Raw genomic sequence first — 18235 nt, forward strand, 5'->3', positions numbered from 1 at the left:
CAATTTGAAACAACGATATTATAAATAGATAAGAGAAAACCGACTGTGAACGTCATTTACTTTCCAAATGTTTTAATCCATAAAAATCAATATATACAACCAGTATGGTGACGTTAGTCCACAGATGTGACATTCTCCTGTAAGAGACACAGAAAATGTACAATGTAAAAAATGGAAATTTCTACATCCATGATTATGATTTTATTTACCCGTACACGCCACAACAGAACTGTACCAGCATGACGGTAAATGACAACTGATTTTTAGGCAAACTCCTTTCATTTCACTTCCGTCTTGATCATTTAATACCTCTGAGAATTCTGTGTCTTTTCCATTAGGTTTTGTGGAAGGCGTCTCTGATCTGCTCTGTAGTTCCTTCATGCTCGTTTCGTGCTCAATCACGACCTGTGATGAGTCCCTAAACGCACACAATCCGCTTTACATGCCCGCTCGGTGTGTTACACATCTGAGAGTTTAAGAGTAAAGAAAAGCAACCGTACCTCCGATTGGTCCTTTTCGTCTGTATGACTCCGATGGTAACACCCAGAACTATGACGGCGACACACAGCCCGACCGCTCCGTACACAACCGGTCCCTGCGCGAGTCCGCCCATGAGATCCTGACAGCGTTCTCCACTATAACCCGCATCACAATCACACACCGTCGCTCCGTCCCGCCTCACACATCTTCCCTTCCCGTTACACAGTTTATCACCACACGCCTCGGCCTCCACGTTCTCCGGTACGATGTTCTCGCTCAAACCTGGACGAAATGATTTGGGACGGAGTCCCACCTTTTTCTCTTCGCCGTCATGGAGACCTGAGAAGTCAAGAGATCAGTTTCCAACATTTTATTTGATCTCCTAAAGAAGGAAATCTCACAAATGCACGCTAGGGTCACGTCACATTCACGTTCTAAAGAAATGTGAATTCTACAGAATTCAAAATCATTTTTACTGAAATGATTTTTGGTGACAGAGTATTTCCTTCAAGTTCTCATTACCATAAAACATCTGGACTTTTTCATTTTTAAGACACGACTTATCGATTCTCGGTTAATACATTTGAAGTTTATGGGATAGGCTATTGAGATGATGTTTCTCACAGTTCTCATCCGAATGATCGGGACAGTCGGCGACGCCGTTGCAGAATTGATTCAGCGGTAGACAGATCTCTTGACTCAAGCAGGGTTTGGTGCCGTCAGGACATCGAGGATCCGGGACGCAGTCTTTACCGTTGACCAGCCGCTGACCGTGGCTGCAGTGACACGTCATTCCTCCGGGAAACGGCAGACAGATGTGACGGCAGCCTCCGTTAGCATTAGAACAAAGATTTGTACCTTAAAACATGAAGGCGAGCCTTTAATACTCCAGAGCCTCTTCTGAATGAATAGGATGTTCTTTCAGATATTCATTTCTCAATTTGAGTGGTTATAGTTTGTGATGGGGAGAATGTTTATCGTTCACCTTTTTGGTTCGATTTAGCTAGAGCTTTCATCCCAGTGATTTCAGTTTTCACTTCAAACCACAGCTTACCGGTGTCCTGATCGTCACTGAACCAACACTTACTGCGGTCTAAACAAAAGACGACGTGTGTATTACTGAACAAAATACAAGTTCTTTAGCTGAAACACACCAAGTAAATAAAAGTTACGTTGGCTTTAGGTAGTATAACATGGTTTCTAGCTGGTCCAAAATGAAAGTTATAGACTTTCTCCTTCAGAACACAAAAGAAGATATTTTGAAGAACGTTGTCGTATGAACAAAACCACCGAGACATTTCTCAAATGATCTTCTTTTGTGTTACACTGAAGAAAGAATCATATCAGGTTTTGAATGACACGAGGGTGAATATAAGAGAGACATTTTTATTTTTGGGTGAACTACATAATTTGCTTCAATGTGAATTCACAACCTTGGACCCGCCCCAAAATAAATTCCATGACTTTATGATATAACCTGGATTTTCCAACCGTGACGGCAGATAAATGTTTACCTGTTTTAGTAACCCAAACCAGCACATTGTTGACTAAAGCAAACGCTGTTAATCCTTCTGTTTGTATTTCCGTGTATCCTGAACCATCGGTTCCAACTGAAGCGATTACGGCAAGACCTGGAGAAAGATTGTAATCTACACAAATATCACAATGTACTGCATACAGCCCATTATTTAAAGCTGAAATCTGTAACTTGTTTTTGTTTAGTTAAACTATTTTATTTAGTTATTGAAAAAATGGTTTCCTACAACGATAAACTTAAAATAATGATGTATAGCTGTCGGGTATGATTTAGTGGGAAACGTCAATCGGAGACCGCAAAAGAGGCGAAGGTTACAAATCGCAGCTTTAAAAATACACTTCTAAGCAATAATACCAGCATCAGCCCAGTAGACTTGATTCCCCTCATCGGACAGCAGAAGTAAAGTTGGCCGGACTGCTTTACTCCACACCACGCTTCGGTTCTGTCCGTTCATGTTGGCACACTCCACCGTGATCCCGTCACCCTCCTGAACTTTATTTGTGAAGCAAAGACGTCCGCTGGGCGGGTGCAAGGCGATGGACTCGATCCCCCCGACGCCGTCTCCAATTAACACGCTGGTGTGCGTGCCCTCCGGTGACGTGACCTGCAGGCCGGGGAGCTTCTCGCTGCTCCAGTACACGTTTAATGAGATCCAGTCCACTGCAAACGCACGGATCGAGTCCTTGTGTAGCCCAAGAAGTTTTCCACGCGGCACCAGTCCGGCGTCTTTCATCTTGAACAGTCCCACGGCGGGCTGGTTAGCATCCGACACGTACAGGGTGAGGTCTCGCAGAACCAAGTCAAACTTGGTGGGCTTCATCACCTTTGGGAGGTCAAACTGACGATGCTCGGGCCATTCCCGGAGACCAGAGCTGCTGTGTCTGCTCTGCAAAAAGACCTGAGAGAGAGAGAGCGAGAAAGAGAGAGAGCGAGAAAGAGCGAGAAAGAGAGAGAGCGAGAAAGAGAGAGAGCGAGAAAGAGAGAGAGCGAGAAAGAGAGAGAGGTACCAACAGATATGAATGAATGAATGAATGAATGAATGTAGAGCAGGTGAAACAGGAAGTGATGTCATGACCCGTCCACCTGTGTGATCTCAGGTCTTTTTGCAGAGCAGACACAGCAGCTCTGGTCTCCGGGAATGGCCCGAGCATCGTCAGTTTGACCTCCCAAAGGTGATGAAGCCCACCAAGTTTGACTTGGTTCTGCGAGACCTCACCCTGTACGTGTCGGATGCTAACCAGCCCGCCGTGGGACTGTTCAAGATGAAAGACGCCGGACTGGTGCCGCGTGGAAAACTTCTTGGGCTACACAAGGACTCGATCCGTGCGTTTGCAGTGGACTGGATCTCATTAAACGTGTACTGGAGCAGCGAGAAGCTCCCCGGCCTGCAGGTCACGTCACCGGAGGGCACGCACACCAGCGTGTTAATTGGAGACGGCGTCGGGGGGATCGAGTCCATCGCCTTGCACCCGCCCAGCGGACGTCTTTGCTTCACAAATAAAGTTCAGGAGGGTGACGGGATCACGGTGGAGTGTGCCAACATGAACGGACAGAACCGAAGCGTGGTGTGGAGTAAAGCAGTCCGGCCAACTTTACTTCTGCTGTCCGATGAGGGGAATCAAGTCTACTGGGCTGATGCTGGTATTATTGCTTAGAAGTGTATTTTTAAAGCTGCGATTTGTAACCTTCGCCTCTTTTGCGGTCTCCGATTGACGTTTCCCACTAAATCATACCCGACAGCTATACATCATTATTTTAAGTTTATCGTTGTAGGAAACCATTTTTTCAATAACTAAATAAAATAGTTTAACTAAACAAAAACAAGTTACAGATTTCAGCTTTANAAGAGAGAGAGCGAGAAAGAGAGAGAGCGAGAAAGAGAGAGAGCGAGAAAGAGAGAGAGCGAGAAAGAGAGAGAGCGAGAAAGAGAGAGAGCGAGAAAGAGAGAGAGCGAGAAAGAGAGGTACCAACAGATATGAATGAATGAATGAATGAATGAATGTAGAGCAGGTGAAACAGGAAGTGATGTCATGACCCGTCCACCTGTGTGATGGCATTAGGAGAGAGAAACAGCACAAAGGACGAGTCTTTGGATTTCGAGCAGGTGTGTCCATCTTTATCCAGCAGGAACTGTGACGGACACTTGCAGACGCTCTTCAGACCCGGGGCCAACACGCACAGATGAGAACAGCGCTTGGACACACACGGGTTTGAAACGATGGCTTGTAACAGAGGATGAGTCACCTGCAGGCAAACACAATTTTACTTCTGTGTACGTTATTGTTTATCATTCTTTCATTCTATGCACATGTCTGTTGTGTTCAGCATGAACGGAACGATCACACTCGCCTTTAGACCGAACGGCTGTCCGGGCCGTTTGAGCAGGACTTGGTGGTTTTTGCCGCTGGTTTTGTGAGCTCTCTGAATGGTTCCTCGTTTGGTATCAGACCAGTACATCATATCATTGAATACGGACACTGAGAATGGACTGGGCGTCTCCATTAACTGCAGCAGCTGAAGAAATGTCATTAAACATGATCAAAAGAACCCAAATGATCTTTTTTGGCTGTATTGAATATCTACAATTACAATTTATAAATGTAAAAAGTGACAGCTTTGAAATTTGTATTGCGTTAATGTGTACATTTTTAAATAATAAATAAAAATCTGTGGTAAAACAGGGAATTGAGCAGGAATCGAAAACAGCAGCTAGGAATCGATTCTTGATATCGATTCCCAAACCAGTAACTGGAATTGACCCCAAAAATCAAACGGCCCGTTTCATAGGACGCGCACGACCCCCAGTTATATTTTATGTTATTTATGTTCATATTAATTTATATAATTATTTTATTGGATAATAATTGTATTTAATAAACGATTAGTATCAACAACGTTCATTGTATTAAACAATTTGTTGAATGGGTCCTGTAGTTCGGTCGCATTTAAACAAACCGTCTGGTACATTGACATCTAGTGGTTGAGTTTGGTATCGCAGTCAAAATTCAAAATATTGGAGAGACAAGTTTAGCAATCTTAACAGTTCTTCTCGGTTTCTTTTGATTGTTATCAGAAATAATCTACAGGCGCTCTTATTGTTTGTGAATGTGTACCGGAAGTTCAGTTGGGGAAAGTGCGCATGCGCAATAATTTTTATTTATGTTGTTAAGATGAAACCATCTATAAATATAGAAAGCAGATAAACATCTAATAGGTGAACATGTTCACACCTTAATATCTTCTCCATCCAGATCGGCCGATCCAATGCACTTGAGTTTTTCATCCGTCCAGTAGATTCTGTTGTGCAGAGAGTCCACGGTCAGACTGACCGGCCATCGAAGAGAGCGACTGACCAACACTCGTCTTTCTGATCCATCCATTCCGGCACATTCGATCTGAGCCTCATCCCCCGTTTCTGACCAGAACATCAGACTGAGAAGAGAATGACAAATGTAAAACCATCAAGGAACGCACAGCTTCAAGATGTTTAAGAATAACGCAATAAATGCCGATTCGAACCCTTTCTGTGGCATCAGAGCTAAAGAGCGAATCTGCCCGAGATCTCGGTCCAGAATCACCACACGATCTGTGGTTCTGGTGCCGTTGCCGTCCAATCCCACTGCGTTTATCTGTCCGTTCACACTGTCGGCCCAGTAAAGGTTCCTCGCCACCCAATCCACTGCCAGACTCTCTGCATGTATACCTTTAGAAAGAAGTGAACACTTACATTAGCCGTCTCTCCTACATAGTGCACTACACCGTGTGTGGGACATTTTGTAGTGATGTCCAAAACCTGAGTAAACTTAATTCTTAAAATTAATTTGAATTTATTATTTCTTTTTTATGTAATGAACTTATTTTAATATTTTTAAATTCATTTGAATGAAAAAGAGTAATTAATTCTCAGTAAACTTAATTCACTACATCATTCACTCTTGATGCACTGATGATTTTGAGTGATTTTATTTGTAAACATAATTAAGGCTGTTAAAGGATGCAATTGCATACAACAGTTAAGTTTGTGTTTACATAATATTTGTCTGTTTATAAATACAAAATTAATATGCACAGTACACATACACATTTATTTAAGAACAATATAAAAACAATAAATCTTAATATAGAATTTAAATATATATATATATATAAATAAATAAAGATAAACATGCACATATTTCCTAAATATATACTTGTATGCATGTGTGTGTGTGTGTTTATAAAATAAATATAAATAAATATAAATAAATATGCACAGTAAAAAGATGTATATTATGTAAACACAAACTTTTATTTTGTATGGGATTAATGTAAATATAATAAACACCACATACAAAATATTTATTTTCATATAAAATATATGTATATATATTATGCTCTCTCCATGTAGTGCGCTCAATAGATATTCGCTATATAGGGAACAGTTTCAGACGCAGCAGTTAAATTTGTTTTCAAACACTAGCGAAAAAAACGTAACTATATTCTCTATATTCTAACATTATACCCCAAACTTTCTATTACTGCCACTTCCTGTGTACGTTGCCATACGTAGACGAATCGCTTGTTGTTTAGCTCAACTGTAAGTCACTTTGAATACAAACGTTCTCACCTTTAATAACAGTTCCTCTGCTCTTCTGATCCCGTGACAGCCATCGGATGTGGTCCGTGTCCAGACCGATCCAGTACACTCTCTGCTTCTGCCTGTCGTAGTCGAGCGAGAGGACGGAGCGCTTCTCGGAGGACAGAAGAACGTCCAGACTGGAGCTCCTCAGACCCAACAGAAAGACTTCAGACTGCACAGCCGCCAGAAGGTACGGCTCACCTGACACAAGTACATAAAGATCATTAACGCCGTCAAATCCAATCATTACATATTTACATCATGTATATACCTGTGATTTTACAGCGGTGGCGGTCAGGCTCCAGAACGTAACCATGACTACAGGAGCACTGGAATGAGCCGTCTGTGTTGTTACAGTAGTGTGAACAGACGGATGGACCGCTCGCACACTCATCAACATCAACACACACCAGACCGCCATCTACAGGCTTATAGCCCATCTTACACCAACAGCGCTACAGGGACACAAAACAACACCCAGTGACTGCAAACAACCAACGGTTCCTGAACAATAATGCGTCAAACATCGAGTGATAACAGTCACTGACATCATGTTCTGTGTGGGAACAATGCCTCCGGTCAAAATCAACCAACAGAACCAATTTGGATATATCAAAATGATTGAAATGTCAATCATTTCAGCAATAAGTGGATGATTAAACAGTTTGGTACGGTAAAAGTTGTAGATGGATGAAGATTGACGAGACCGACTCTTTTACTGAAACATTTTCATCTTTAGATATATTTTACTCTAGTTTAAAATGCTTTAGTTTATAAAGCATTATCACATCGCATGTTGCATCCTGAACTATTTGGCAAGTTATCACACGTCACGTTTTTCAATATCGTGCTGCCCTAGAATGAATTCATGGCCACAGATTCATGCCTCGTGTTCCTTCATGTCATCTGGAATAGTTTGATTTTCAGGGAACACACATACTGATCAAATATATAGCTTGTAATGCACTGTAAGCAGTGTTGGGTGTAACTAGTTACTTTTTAAAGGGAAAGGTAATTCAATTACAGTAACTAATTACTTAGTAAAGTAAGGGATTACTCTTATTTTTTTCTGTAATTTAATTAGTTACTTTGGATGTAATTGAACTAAATATTGTTTAATGTAACAATAGTGGAATTGACAAAAATTCAAAGTCTAACTTTAAAATGCATGCATTGATGTATCTTTCTCACATTTGTAATACTTTAATCAGTCAATAAGAGTACCTTATGTAGTTATATATCTATTTGAGTCTATATCATTGAATCACTTAACTAGTGATGGAGAAGTGAAGCTTTCTCAACCACTGAAGCTTTCAACAAAATTGTATCGGAAAAAGGTTCGTTAGTCTAAGCTTTTTTAATCAGAGCTCGACTATGACCTCTGCTGGTGAAAGTGTGGGAACACGCTGCGTCGCAAAATGTTTCGCAATGGACCAACGCATTAAAGGAATGAATGGGTAGATTATTAAATTAATAAATCAGCATATTAAGTACATGACAATAATCTGTTTTGCCATAGGCCCTACTCCTAATAACTCAAAACAATAAACATAACATTTTGTATTGTGGATGTGGACATTTTTCCTGTTTGTAAACAAGTCAAACTCATGAATAGAGGACGTAAAGAAATGCACACAAAAATACACATGCACTTTCATATGATTATAGTAAATCTGTTGCCGTAACAACCCATGAGGGCGTGGCCTGAGTCACAATTTGAATCAAAGTACGAAGTAGTCACGTGGGTGACACTATTGGGTGTGTGCGAAACGAAGCTTCGGCCGTCATTGGTCACGTGATTTTTGATAGAACGACTCGAGCATCGATACTAAGCTGCACTGAAAATCGCTTCATTTTTTGAGAAGCATCGGAGCTTTGGTGTCACAGCTAACATCACTACACTTAACTATTCAATGTTGATATAGGATATAAAAAATAGTAATAAGTAATTAAATACTTTTTGGAGAGAGTAATTTATACAGTAATCTAGTAATTACACTATTAAAATGAGTAACTAGTTATTAATCACTTTTTCAGAGTACCTTCCCAAACACTGAGCGTACATGTAAGTCACTCTGGATAAAAGCATCTGCTTTAAAAATGCATTGAAAAATAGCTGCAATGCATTTGAAGTTGAATCCCATCATCTCAGTTTAAAGCAAAATGACAGGTTATTCAAGTAAAAAAACACTAAAAAGTTGCAGATTGAAGCATTTAAAGTGAAACCGTACCGGGCCTGTGGGTGTGCCGTGACAATCCTGCGCACACTCCTGTGAACATTTCTCTTTCAGACACTCTCCACCTTCATCAGAAGCGTCTAGACAGTTAGTGACTCCATTACAGAGCTGAGACGGATCCACACACTCAGAACTTCCACACTGGAACAGATGAGGAGGACACGGCACGGGCGCACCTGATAAAACACACACACATTGTGTACCGATCTCAATAATACCATTCATTCCATCTTTCTCTTATCTGTCTGTTCGAAAATGTTTTGTTTTGTAAATCTGCTTTGCAATAATGCAAAGAAATAAACAAAAAACTATAGGGAACAAACCATCTTACTCTTGAATAGAGTTCATTTGCAAAAACAGATTATTTTTTTAAATTTCCAAGTCTCCAACCAAACTTGTTGTTGTTTTGATTAAGCAATAATAGCTCAGAATAATACAGCTAACTAACACACAAAAAACACAACATAAAAAACATGATTTTTGAACATTTTTAAAACTTATTTTGCAAATAAGATCTTCACTGCCAACATTCAATAATTCAATTATTATAGTGACTTGATTCTTGTCTCGTAACACAAACACACTATTTCTGTGAAGCTGCTTTCAGACGATGTGCTCCGCGAGAAGTGATGCCCAAATCAAAGTCAACTGAATGAAATATTGTGTTTCAGACTTACAGGCAGACTCATCGCTTCCATCCCTGCAGTCTTTAGATCCGTCACAGCACCAGTCGTGTGGAACACATTGAGTCTTAGAAGAGCAGGACCACTGGAATTCTCCACACGTCACTGGAGATTCCTTACAGTTCTGTCTCAAAACAAACAAATGCAACATCTGTGTGACGGAGAGATCATTTAAACATACAGATTTAAATCCGTTTCTTTTTAATCCTACACATGCTTATTAACATGCAGAAACAAGTATAAATCATTCAAAAGTAAAAAAACAACGGTACTAGAAAAACATTTCCCACAGGTCAACGTTTGGATTATCCATCTGCATAATTTAAGGCGGGACTACGGTTTGTCACGTCAGTTAATAGCAAATTCTGACATCATTTACTCACCTTCAGATTGTTCCAAACCTGTATACATGTCTTTGTTTTGCTGAACACACAGGAAGAAATTTGGAAGAATGTCAGATCTCACCCACCATTTACTGCCAAAGGGAAAATAAACACTATGGGAGTCAACGGTGGGTGAGATTTGACAATCGTCCAGATATCTTCCTGTGTGTTCAGCAGAACAAAGACATTTATACAGGTTTTGGAGTAAATGATGACAGAACTTGTATCCCTTTAAAGTTGTCATTTCTATCATAATTATTTGATTATTAGCATAGGCTGACAAGCCGCCAAGTGTTTAGACTTTCAGGAGAATCAAGTTACGGTTTGATTTTGTAACATTGTCACAATATTAAAAATGACACAATGTAACATGCACTCGAATTTTAGTTTTTTTTTTAACAGATTTTTCACGTATGATGTTAAAAAACTGTCATTTTAGGAAATTTGACCATTTTTACAGATTTTCACGCATTTTTGAAATTCAGTCAAAAACCGCCAGTTTACAGAAAAGACTGCAGATTTACAATTCTACAAATTAAAAAGAAATTGAACAGTGTGAAGATTCCTCATTTTACCTTCTCATCCGTCCCATCCTTACAGTCCGTTTCTCCATCACACATCCACTCGTCCAGCAGACACTCATGGCTGTGTGGACAGCGGCGTTGTGTGCCGCAGGGTGGAGGTTCAGCGCAGTTCTCTTCATCTGAATGATCTTTACAGTCCGGATGACCATCACAGCGCATGCTGACGGACACACACTGACCGCTGCCGCATCTCCATTCTGCAGCGCTGCAGCTCTCCGCACCTGTCACAGGTTGGTTATCGTTCAAAATACATTTTTTATTTAGATTCTTTTCTCATTTCTGAAAACCTGCTTTTCTTAAACAAGTAAACGTTACCACAGGTGGCCTCATCGCTGCCGTCGGCACAGTCGGCTTCTCCATCACAGACGAAGGATTCTGGGATGCAGCGGTTTTCGTCGCAGCGATGATCGCAGGCGTCATCCTGTTTATGGCAGTGGACTTCATCCGAGCGATCCTGACATTGAGCCACACCGTCACACACCTGCCTCCGCTCAATACACTTCTTACCATGTGCACACTGAAACTGACCTGGGAACAGATGGGGAAGAAAATGACCACCAGTGGAGACATTAGATTTTTGAAGAGGTTGCTACTGGAGGTCAAAAGGCCTCACCGGATTCACACTCGACGGAGCACTCGTCCTCATCCGATCCGTCCTTACAGTCCTGCTCTCCATCACACACGTGATTATGCAAAACGCAATCCATCCCGTCTCGACATAACCTCGAGCCGAAGGAACAGCGCAGGGGGGCTACCTCTACGGGGGCTTCCTCTGAACCATCAGACTCATTGGTCTCTTCCTCCTCTGTGCTTCTGTCATCATCTTCATCATCATCATCATCATCATCATCAGGGCTAACATCTGAGAAGATCAAGAAAAGGATCAAATAAAGCTTGAAAGATCTGCCTTTTTAAAGAGTACATAACCTGAGATCATGAAAATGACATTTCATGCAGTGTGTAATGTTGGCGTGTTTGAAAGTAAGCAGTGTGCCAATTTATAAATCCGAAGGTGAATGAATAAAGTTATGGGCTTGGAAAAAAGGGAGTCGACTCTGAATCACGCAAACGAGTCGTTCCTAGTCCGATTCGCCAACCGCCACAGATTTACATCACTACATATAGTCCCCGCCTACGTTTTGCTAGGACTGCCCGTGAAAACTTCACTCTTCTCCCCCAAACACTGTAGCTCGTGAGCCTCGTTTGCGGTAGACAATCACAGCAGACTAGACCATCTGACCAATCACATCAGACTAGGCTAGCGGAAAGGAGGGGATTAGACAGATGAATCGCGGAACGAATCATTTGAGAGTCACTCAAGAAGTAAGATAAGAAAAACTGCCCATCATAACAAAATAATAGTGTTTTTACACCTTCTCTGTACATAAACTTGTTTTTGGACACTCCATAAACCAAAGTTGGACCTTAAAAATCCCTAGTTATGTACTCTAAGAATCATGCTGGAATCGAGCCCTTACTACAGCTGGCCTCATCGCTGCCGTCCGAACAGTCGGCATCTCCATCGCAGACAAAGGATTTTGGGATGCAGCGGTCTCTGTCACAGCGATGAGCGCACCCGTCGTCCTTCTTGAAGCAGTTGACTTCATCCGAGCGATCTTGACATTGAGCCACACCGTCACACACCTGCCTCTGTTCTATACACTTCTTACCATGTGCACACTGAAACTGACCTGGTAACAGAAACAACGAAACGTAAGGGAAGGGATGTTGAAGTTGCAGACTTGCAGTTAAAGGAACAGTTCAAAATGAAAATTCTGTCATTGTCGTTTCAAACCTGACTTTTGACTTTTTTTCTGCAAAACAAGATATTTTGAAAATGTTAGTAACAGAAAACGGGGTGTGATTTTATTTCTGCTGAAAAACACAAAAGAATATATTTTGAAGAACGTCAGAAACCAAAAACCGTTGGTCCCCATTGACCAATGGTTTTTGGTTTCCGATGTTCTTCAAAATATATTCTTTTGTGTTTTGCAGCGGAAATAAAATCACACCCCATTTTAAAATGACAACAGGGTGAGTAAACCATGAAAAAATTTTTCATTTTGAAGGTGAACCATTCTGTTAAAGCTCAAGTTTAGCACACCTATGGTGCAGAAAGCAGCACAGTCTTGTTCGTCAGAGCCATCAGGACAGTCTTCTTCACCATCGCACAGGTGACTGTAGAGAACGCAGTCAGATCCGTCCTTACAGGGGATAAAACCGAACCTACAGCGCAGAGAAACCACCTCAGATCCAACCGCTGTCAGCGCACATTCTGCTGGAGGAGACACACACAGTCATGCATCTCAATCAACATGTTCAGCTCAATGACACAATGTAAACTTTAAATAGGCCTCATGGTCATAAAATTAACTATATGCATCCATTCTATAGGATCTAAACATGAACACAGTGTGATACATGACTGAATGCAAAGTTAGAAGCTTGAAGCGCAAACCGGGCCAGACAGCACAGGTACACCTGGAAGATGTCTGCTAAAGATCTGGAAAACATCTGGGGTTTTAAAACATCAAAGCTGTTTTACATACATTCTAAATCAGAAACATCTTACAGACATCTTGTAGATGTCTATAGAGAATGTGAAGCCCTATATTGCATGTTGCAGTGGCGCCGCCATCTTGGGAGGATCATACTCCACTGCTGTTATTGCTTTGATATGTACCGTTACTTTTCTTTGATATATGAAGAAATCGAAAGTGAAAGAACCAGGGGCTTTTCCTGAACGACCGTGTAACGCTATGCCGCTTTTAACACAGCTATACTGACCTACCATAGTTATATTTCCTAATCTAACAAGAAAAACAAAACTCTGCATAAAACACACTAGCAGCGATCCTCCCAAGATGGCGCAACATTCAACGCGGCGTGACGTCGATTAACAAGCTCTACATGACTTTTCCGAGACATATTGCAGATGAGCAAACAATATAAAAAAATTGTCTTGCAGATGTGCGCTATCAGGAAGGATGGGCTTAACATGTCAATACCATGACAAAATCCAAATCACGTATATAAGAAGCCTACGTGATAGTTTTTCAACTTTAAATACAAGTAGTAGCTTTTGACTTTTAACTTTGAATTTGAAAACAAATTATTACAGCTTCCCAAACACAACGGACAACTGAAAACGTGTTTTTTCTTCCTTTCTGTTTGTATTGTTCTTCTAATATCACGTAAATTAAAAAGTTTCCAAATAAAAAAAAGTGTATCACTGATATGTGTTACAACCTCACCTTCAAGAAGCAGTAAAATCAAACAAACAGCGACATTGGACAGGGACATGACTGCGGAGAAAAGTGAATCAAACCAGCTGAACCGGTGCTGTGGCGCTATAAACCGGGGAGCAGCTGAGATCAATACGTCTTAATTGATCAGATGACGACAGACTAGCTTTGTGTATTTTGTGTGCAATAAAATAAATAAATAACAGTTCAGTGTAATGTGTGCAATTCAAATATATTCTACAATTGTATGGTCTACATTGTATTGTTATTTCTGTTCGAAAATGTATTTAACAGTAATCATTTATCTTTTAATAATCATTTCAATAGTCTTTTATTATGTACGTTCATCTGCACGCAGCGCTGCGCAAACTGATCGCCGTTTGACATAAAAGTCTGCTCTCGCGATATTTTGAGGTTGCTGCTAGAAGGGATAAATCTACGACCGGAAGTGGTGCAAAATGTAGCCATATAATTACAATAATTTACGTTAGCTAACGCCTACAACTACACAAAAATATTAATCAACCTTTTTCAGCGTGACAAAAAATTATGCGGAATTGGAGTGCGCATGTCGAGTGGTGGTAGCTGTATCCCTTCTAGTCAAAACCATATTTTGATGTCCTACCCAGATTGGTCTGCGCAGCGCCGCAAGAACTGTCCTCATCATTTTTTCTCCTTCTTTTTTATTATTGTTTTTTTTTCAACATATTTACTTATAAATAATTTTCTAAAACTTTTTTATTCTTTGTATTTACCCTTGGCAATAAAAAAGAAAAAGAACTGTCCTCATGCAGTTTCTTTTCTTATCGTTAGAGGGCAGTAAAGCGCGTCGGTCGTTTTTTAATCAACGTTGCTAAACAAACCGAAGGAACGCACACTAAAATATGATACATTTAAGATAAACGTGACTTTGAACTTTGAACGATTTGGTCTCAGCCAGTTTAAATGTTCTCCTAATTAATGTCAACAGTATGTACAGGAATATGGAGAATTTTAGCACAACTTTTGCTGTTGTGTCAGTTGTTACGGTGTTCTATTTCTCTCATTCGCTTTACTCTTCTCACGCATTATTTACAACAAGAAGCACAGTGTTCGACAGCAGACGAGCTCTGCCAGGATCTGTTTACCTCATGATCAGATTCATTCATCAATCTCTGCGCAAAAAGCGAGGACACATGAGACAAAACAAAGACCGCGAGCTTGTTTTCACTTTGATCAATTGTAGGTAAGTTAACTTGAACTGAATTGAAATGACGTCAGTGCTTATGCTTCTTAAGTATCCAAATGTAATCTCTAAACTTAATTTAAACTCTAGTTTACTTTGATATTGACTATGATGACAAGGTTCATAAACACTTTTTTAGGAACTTTACCACAAATTTAGGAACTTTACTACAGTGTGCCATAGTAAACTACAGTTATCAGTTTAATAGTATAGATTATTAAAGTGTATGCATTACCATAGTATACTACAATTAGAAATTACAAATAGAATAGTAGTAAACTATGTAAAATTATCTTCTTGAAGTTCACATCTATTCTGACCTTTAATTGGCTGCTTTTTCTGTATTATTCTGTCCTTCTCATCCATATACAGTCAAATGTTGTATGTATAAAATAACATGTGTCTAATGAAGAGTCGGTTGGATAAACAGGTGTTCTTGTTTTGTGTTCATCTGCAGGTATGACGTGATGTCTCTGAGAAGGTTCTGCAGTGTTGGAGGTTACGGTTGGGATTATCCCGACAGTGTCTTCAGAGATATTCCCTTGTGTTACCCTGAGATTCTCTTCAGAAGATTGATCACAATGATCGTGTGCTCGGAGAAGTTCAAACTCAGTCCAAGGGGTGAAAGCGTTAACTCGGTCCATATCAAAATGAAATTATTTATGAAATGATAATCTTATTTTCATTTTATTGTCTCTGCGCTTTAATATCATACTTGCACACATACTCGTATGTCGTAACTTGTTTTAAATATATTCTGCGTATTCCGCAGGTCTGTTGAGTGTGGGTGAAACAGTGCACGTGTCTGATGCTGTGGATGAGCTGAAGAGAGGAGCGTTCTCACTGCAGGCCCGAGTGATGGAGTACAGGACTGTTCGTACAGGAGTGGAGGTGGATCTCTCTTTATCTGCATCCAGAGATCAACAGATCATATGGGACAGCACATTGACTCTTCTGTCTCCTAATAGCACACATACACCTGATGCTTATTCTGACACGGATATCACACACGGTAAGAGACGTAACTGTACGTAACACTGCTGCCTGACATTATGGTTCATGCTCTCTTAAAGGGATACGTCACCCAAAAATGAAAATTCTGCCATTATTTTCTCACCTTCGTGTTGTTCCAAATGTGTTTATATTTCTTTGTTCTTATGAACACAGAGAAAGATATTTGGAAGAATGCTTATTACCAAACAGATCTCAACACCCATTGACTCCTGAGAACTGTTTGCTGTCCTACATTCTTCAAAATGTCTTCTTTTGTGTTCAACAGAATAAAGGAATTGTTCCTACTATGAGAGTCAATGGGTGTTGAGATCTGTTTGGTTATAAGCGTTCTTCCAAATAACTTTCTCTGTGTTTATCAGAACAAAGACATTTATACACATTTGGAACAACTCGAAGGTGAGTAAATGATGGCAGAATTTTCATTTTTGGGTTAAGTATCACTTTAAGAAACTTAAAATAATTAACTTTATTTTTCTATAGCGCCTTTAAAGTGCATCTCAAAGCGCTTCACAAATAGAATTCAGAACAAAACAATCCACAATTATAAAATTAAACATTAAACATAAGACCTGTCAAATCCCTGTAACCCCTCTATAATTGGACACTTGGTTGGCAAATAAATGAATTTAATAGAATATTGTGATTATTATTATTATATTTAATTATTAGAATAGAATAAATGTGAATAAATAATTTCAGCGACAGAATCATCACAAACATTTATTTTTTGTAATGCTGCAAAGTACAAAAAAATCACATCTTTATATTTGGGTGAACACCTTGGTGTATCTTTAAATTTGACAAGATTTGTTTTAATTGTTGCTGTTTTCATTGGACCCCGTCCAAGCAAGAAGACACGTCCTCTCATTTTTCTCGCATCGTCTCCCTTGCAGTTATTGAAAACTGAACATATAATTAAGAAAAGTGGTAATTGGTTTTAAAATGACCAATATGTTGAATTGTGAATTATTTTGGCATGTCTTCCGGTTTGATTCTCTTGTTCTGTGTCTGTCTGTATCAGGTCTGGCCTCTCAGAGGTGTATCCAGCTTACTGTCCCCCGGACCACCGGTGTGTGGTGTGCTCGGGTATTTGGTGACCTCTGCCCTCTGTGTGCATCTCTTTTGGGGTTCACGCGGCCTGCCGCCCCCTCGCTGTGGATGTTCTCCAGGTGCATGGCAGAGATCGAGAAGCACAAAGGTACAGCATGACCTGTTTTCATGGAAATTCACACCCTGAAATGAAGAAGCCGAGCACAAATCGACAGAAAACATTTGCTTTGTGTAGGTCCTTAAAATGCATTTTATGCAAAAATCTGTGCTCTGTGAAAAGAAATGTTTTGACATGAAATCATTTTGCGGTCATAAACATGTCACTTGTCAACAGTCCGTGTTATAATTTAGTTGTAACCTCTAGGAGCTGAAGTGGTACGAGCTCCTCTGACCGTGTCGGTTCGATACGTGAAGCCTCTGTCTTTACCCAATCAAGTCACCATCAGAATCAGTGAGCACAAAGATGCTGAAGTATCAACAACGGCAACGTTTTCACTGGAGGACCATCGGACCGGAAGCCTGTACATCTCAGGACAGATTCAAAGACATTCACGTGAGAAGATATAAAGGTAGAGCTTTGTCACAGACATTTTAACAGAAAGGAAAGTCATCGGTATATGAACCAGTCCACACACATTATTTACTAAAACTGCAAAAACGACCCGTTCAGAAATATTCCTGTAATGTTTGTGATGTCACAACAGGCTTATTAAAGGCGGGATAACATGCCATGTCATGCATTCTGACTTCTTTACACTGTTGAACGTGCTGGCTTCTCATCCTTAAGATGGTCAACTTGTTAAAAAATGACTTATGACGTAGTATTTCTGTGCTTGATACACTATGCAATACTACTGTATAGGTACTCGAGATTAATATGAGATTGGCAGAAACTGGGTGTGTTACCTTATCTTTAAAGTATGACCGTTTAAATATCAACACATGTTACCAAAAAAATCAAAACTGACTATTCTTATTTTTTATGGAACAGTGCTGTGTTTATTAATCAATGCAGTTTGTTTTATTTTTTAATCCACTTGCCCTTACAATCTTTCATTAAAAATCTGAAAATGTGTTTCTTATGAATATTTTACATCTCTTTCCCCGTGTATCTGACTATGCACACGTGCTTCATGTGTATTATTTATTATTGAGGGTCCAGCAGCGAGTGGTGAGGGG

At 40.1% G+C, this 18235-nt stretch overlaps 2 protein-coding genes across 4 annotated transcripts; one reads left to right on the plus strand and one right to left on the minus strand.

Moving 5' to 3' along the window:
- Window positions 1-39: 39 nt before the first annotated feature.
- lrp13 (low-density lipoprotein receptor related-protein 13) lies at window positions 40-13867 on the minus strand. Of its 3 annotated transcripts, none has more exons than XM_057320310.1 (21): window positions 13777-13867; window positions 12627-12800; window positions 12001-12213; window positions 11136-11384; window positions 10838-11050; window positions 10514-10743; window positions 9550-9679; window positions 8867-9048; window positions 6907-7090; window positions 6624-6836; window positions 5537-5720; window positions 5248-5449; window positions 4367-4531; window positions 4061-4261; window positions 2372-2915; window positions 1995-2111; window positions 1466-1573; window positions 1105-1338; window positions 501-819; window positions 310-418; window positions 40-137 (listed from the first exon to the last, which is right to left on the minus strand). In XM_057320310.1, the coding sequence occupies exons 1-21, from the start codon at window positions 13823-13825 to the stop codon at window positions 114-116; spliced, it is 4044 nt and encodes a 1347-aa protein (XP_057176293.1). In that variant the 5' UTR covers window positions 13826-13867; the 3' UTR covers window positions 40-113. The 3 variants fall into 3 exon arrangements, with proteins under 3 accessions (XP_057176293.1, XP_057176276.1, XP_057176285.1); XM_057320293.1 differs by having other exon boundaries at window positions 1995-2129; XM_057320302.1 differs by having other exon boundaries at window positions 1995-2129; window positions 12627-12797; window positions 13777-13853.
- A 392-nt stretch (window positions 13868-14259) lies between these two features.
- si:ch211-12e13.1 (uncharacterized) lies at window positions 14260-17090 on the plus strand. The gene is made up of 5 exons (XM_057323164.1): window positions 14260-14992; window positions 15450-15613; window positions 15765-15883; window positions 15961-16004; window positions 17028-17090. Exons 1-4 carry the CDS (start codon window positions 14739-14741, stop codon window positions 15973-15975), a joined length of 552 nt encoding a protein of 183 aa, XP_057179147.1. The 5' UTR covers window positions 14260-14738; the 3' UTR covers window positions 15976-16004; window positions 17028-17090.
- Window positions 17091-18235: the final 1145 nt, after the last annotated feature.

This window comes from Triplophysa rosa, linkage group LG2, assembly GCF_024868665.1.
Source record: "Triplophysa rosa linkage group LG2, Trosa_1v2, whole genome shotgun sequence".
NCBI classification, from domain to species: domain Eukaryota; kingdom Metazoa; phylum Chordata; class Actinopteri; order Cypriniformes; family Nemacheilidae; genus Triplophysa; species Triplophysa rosa.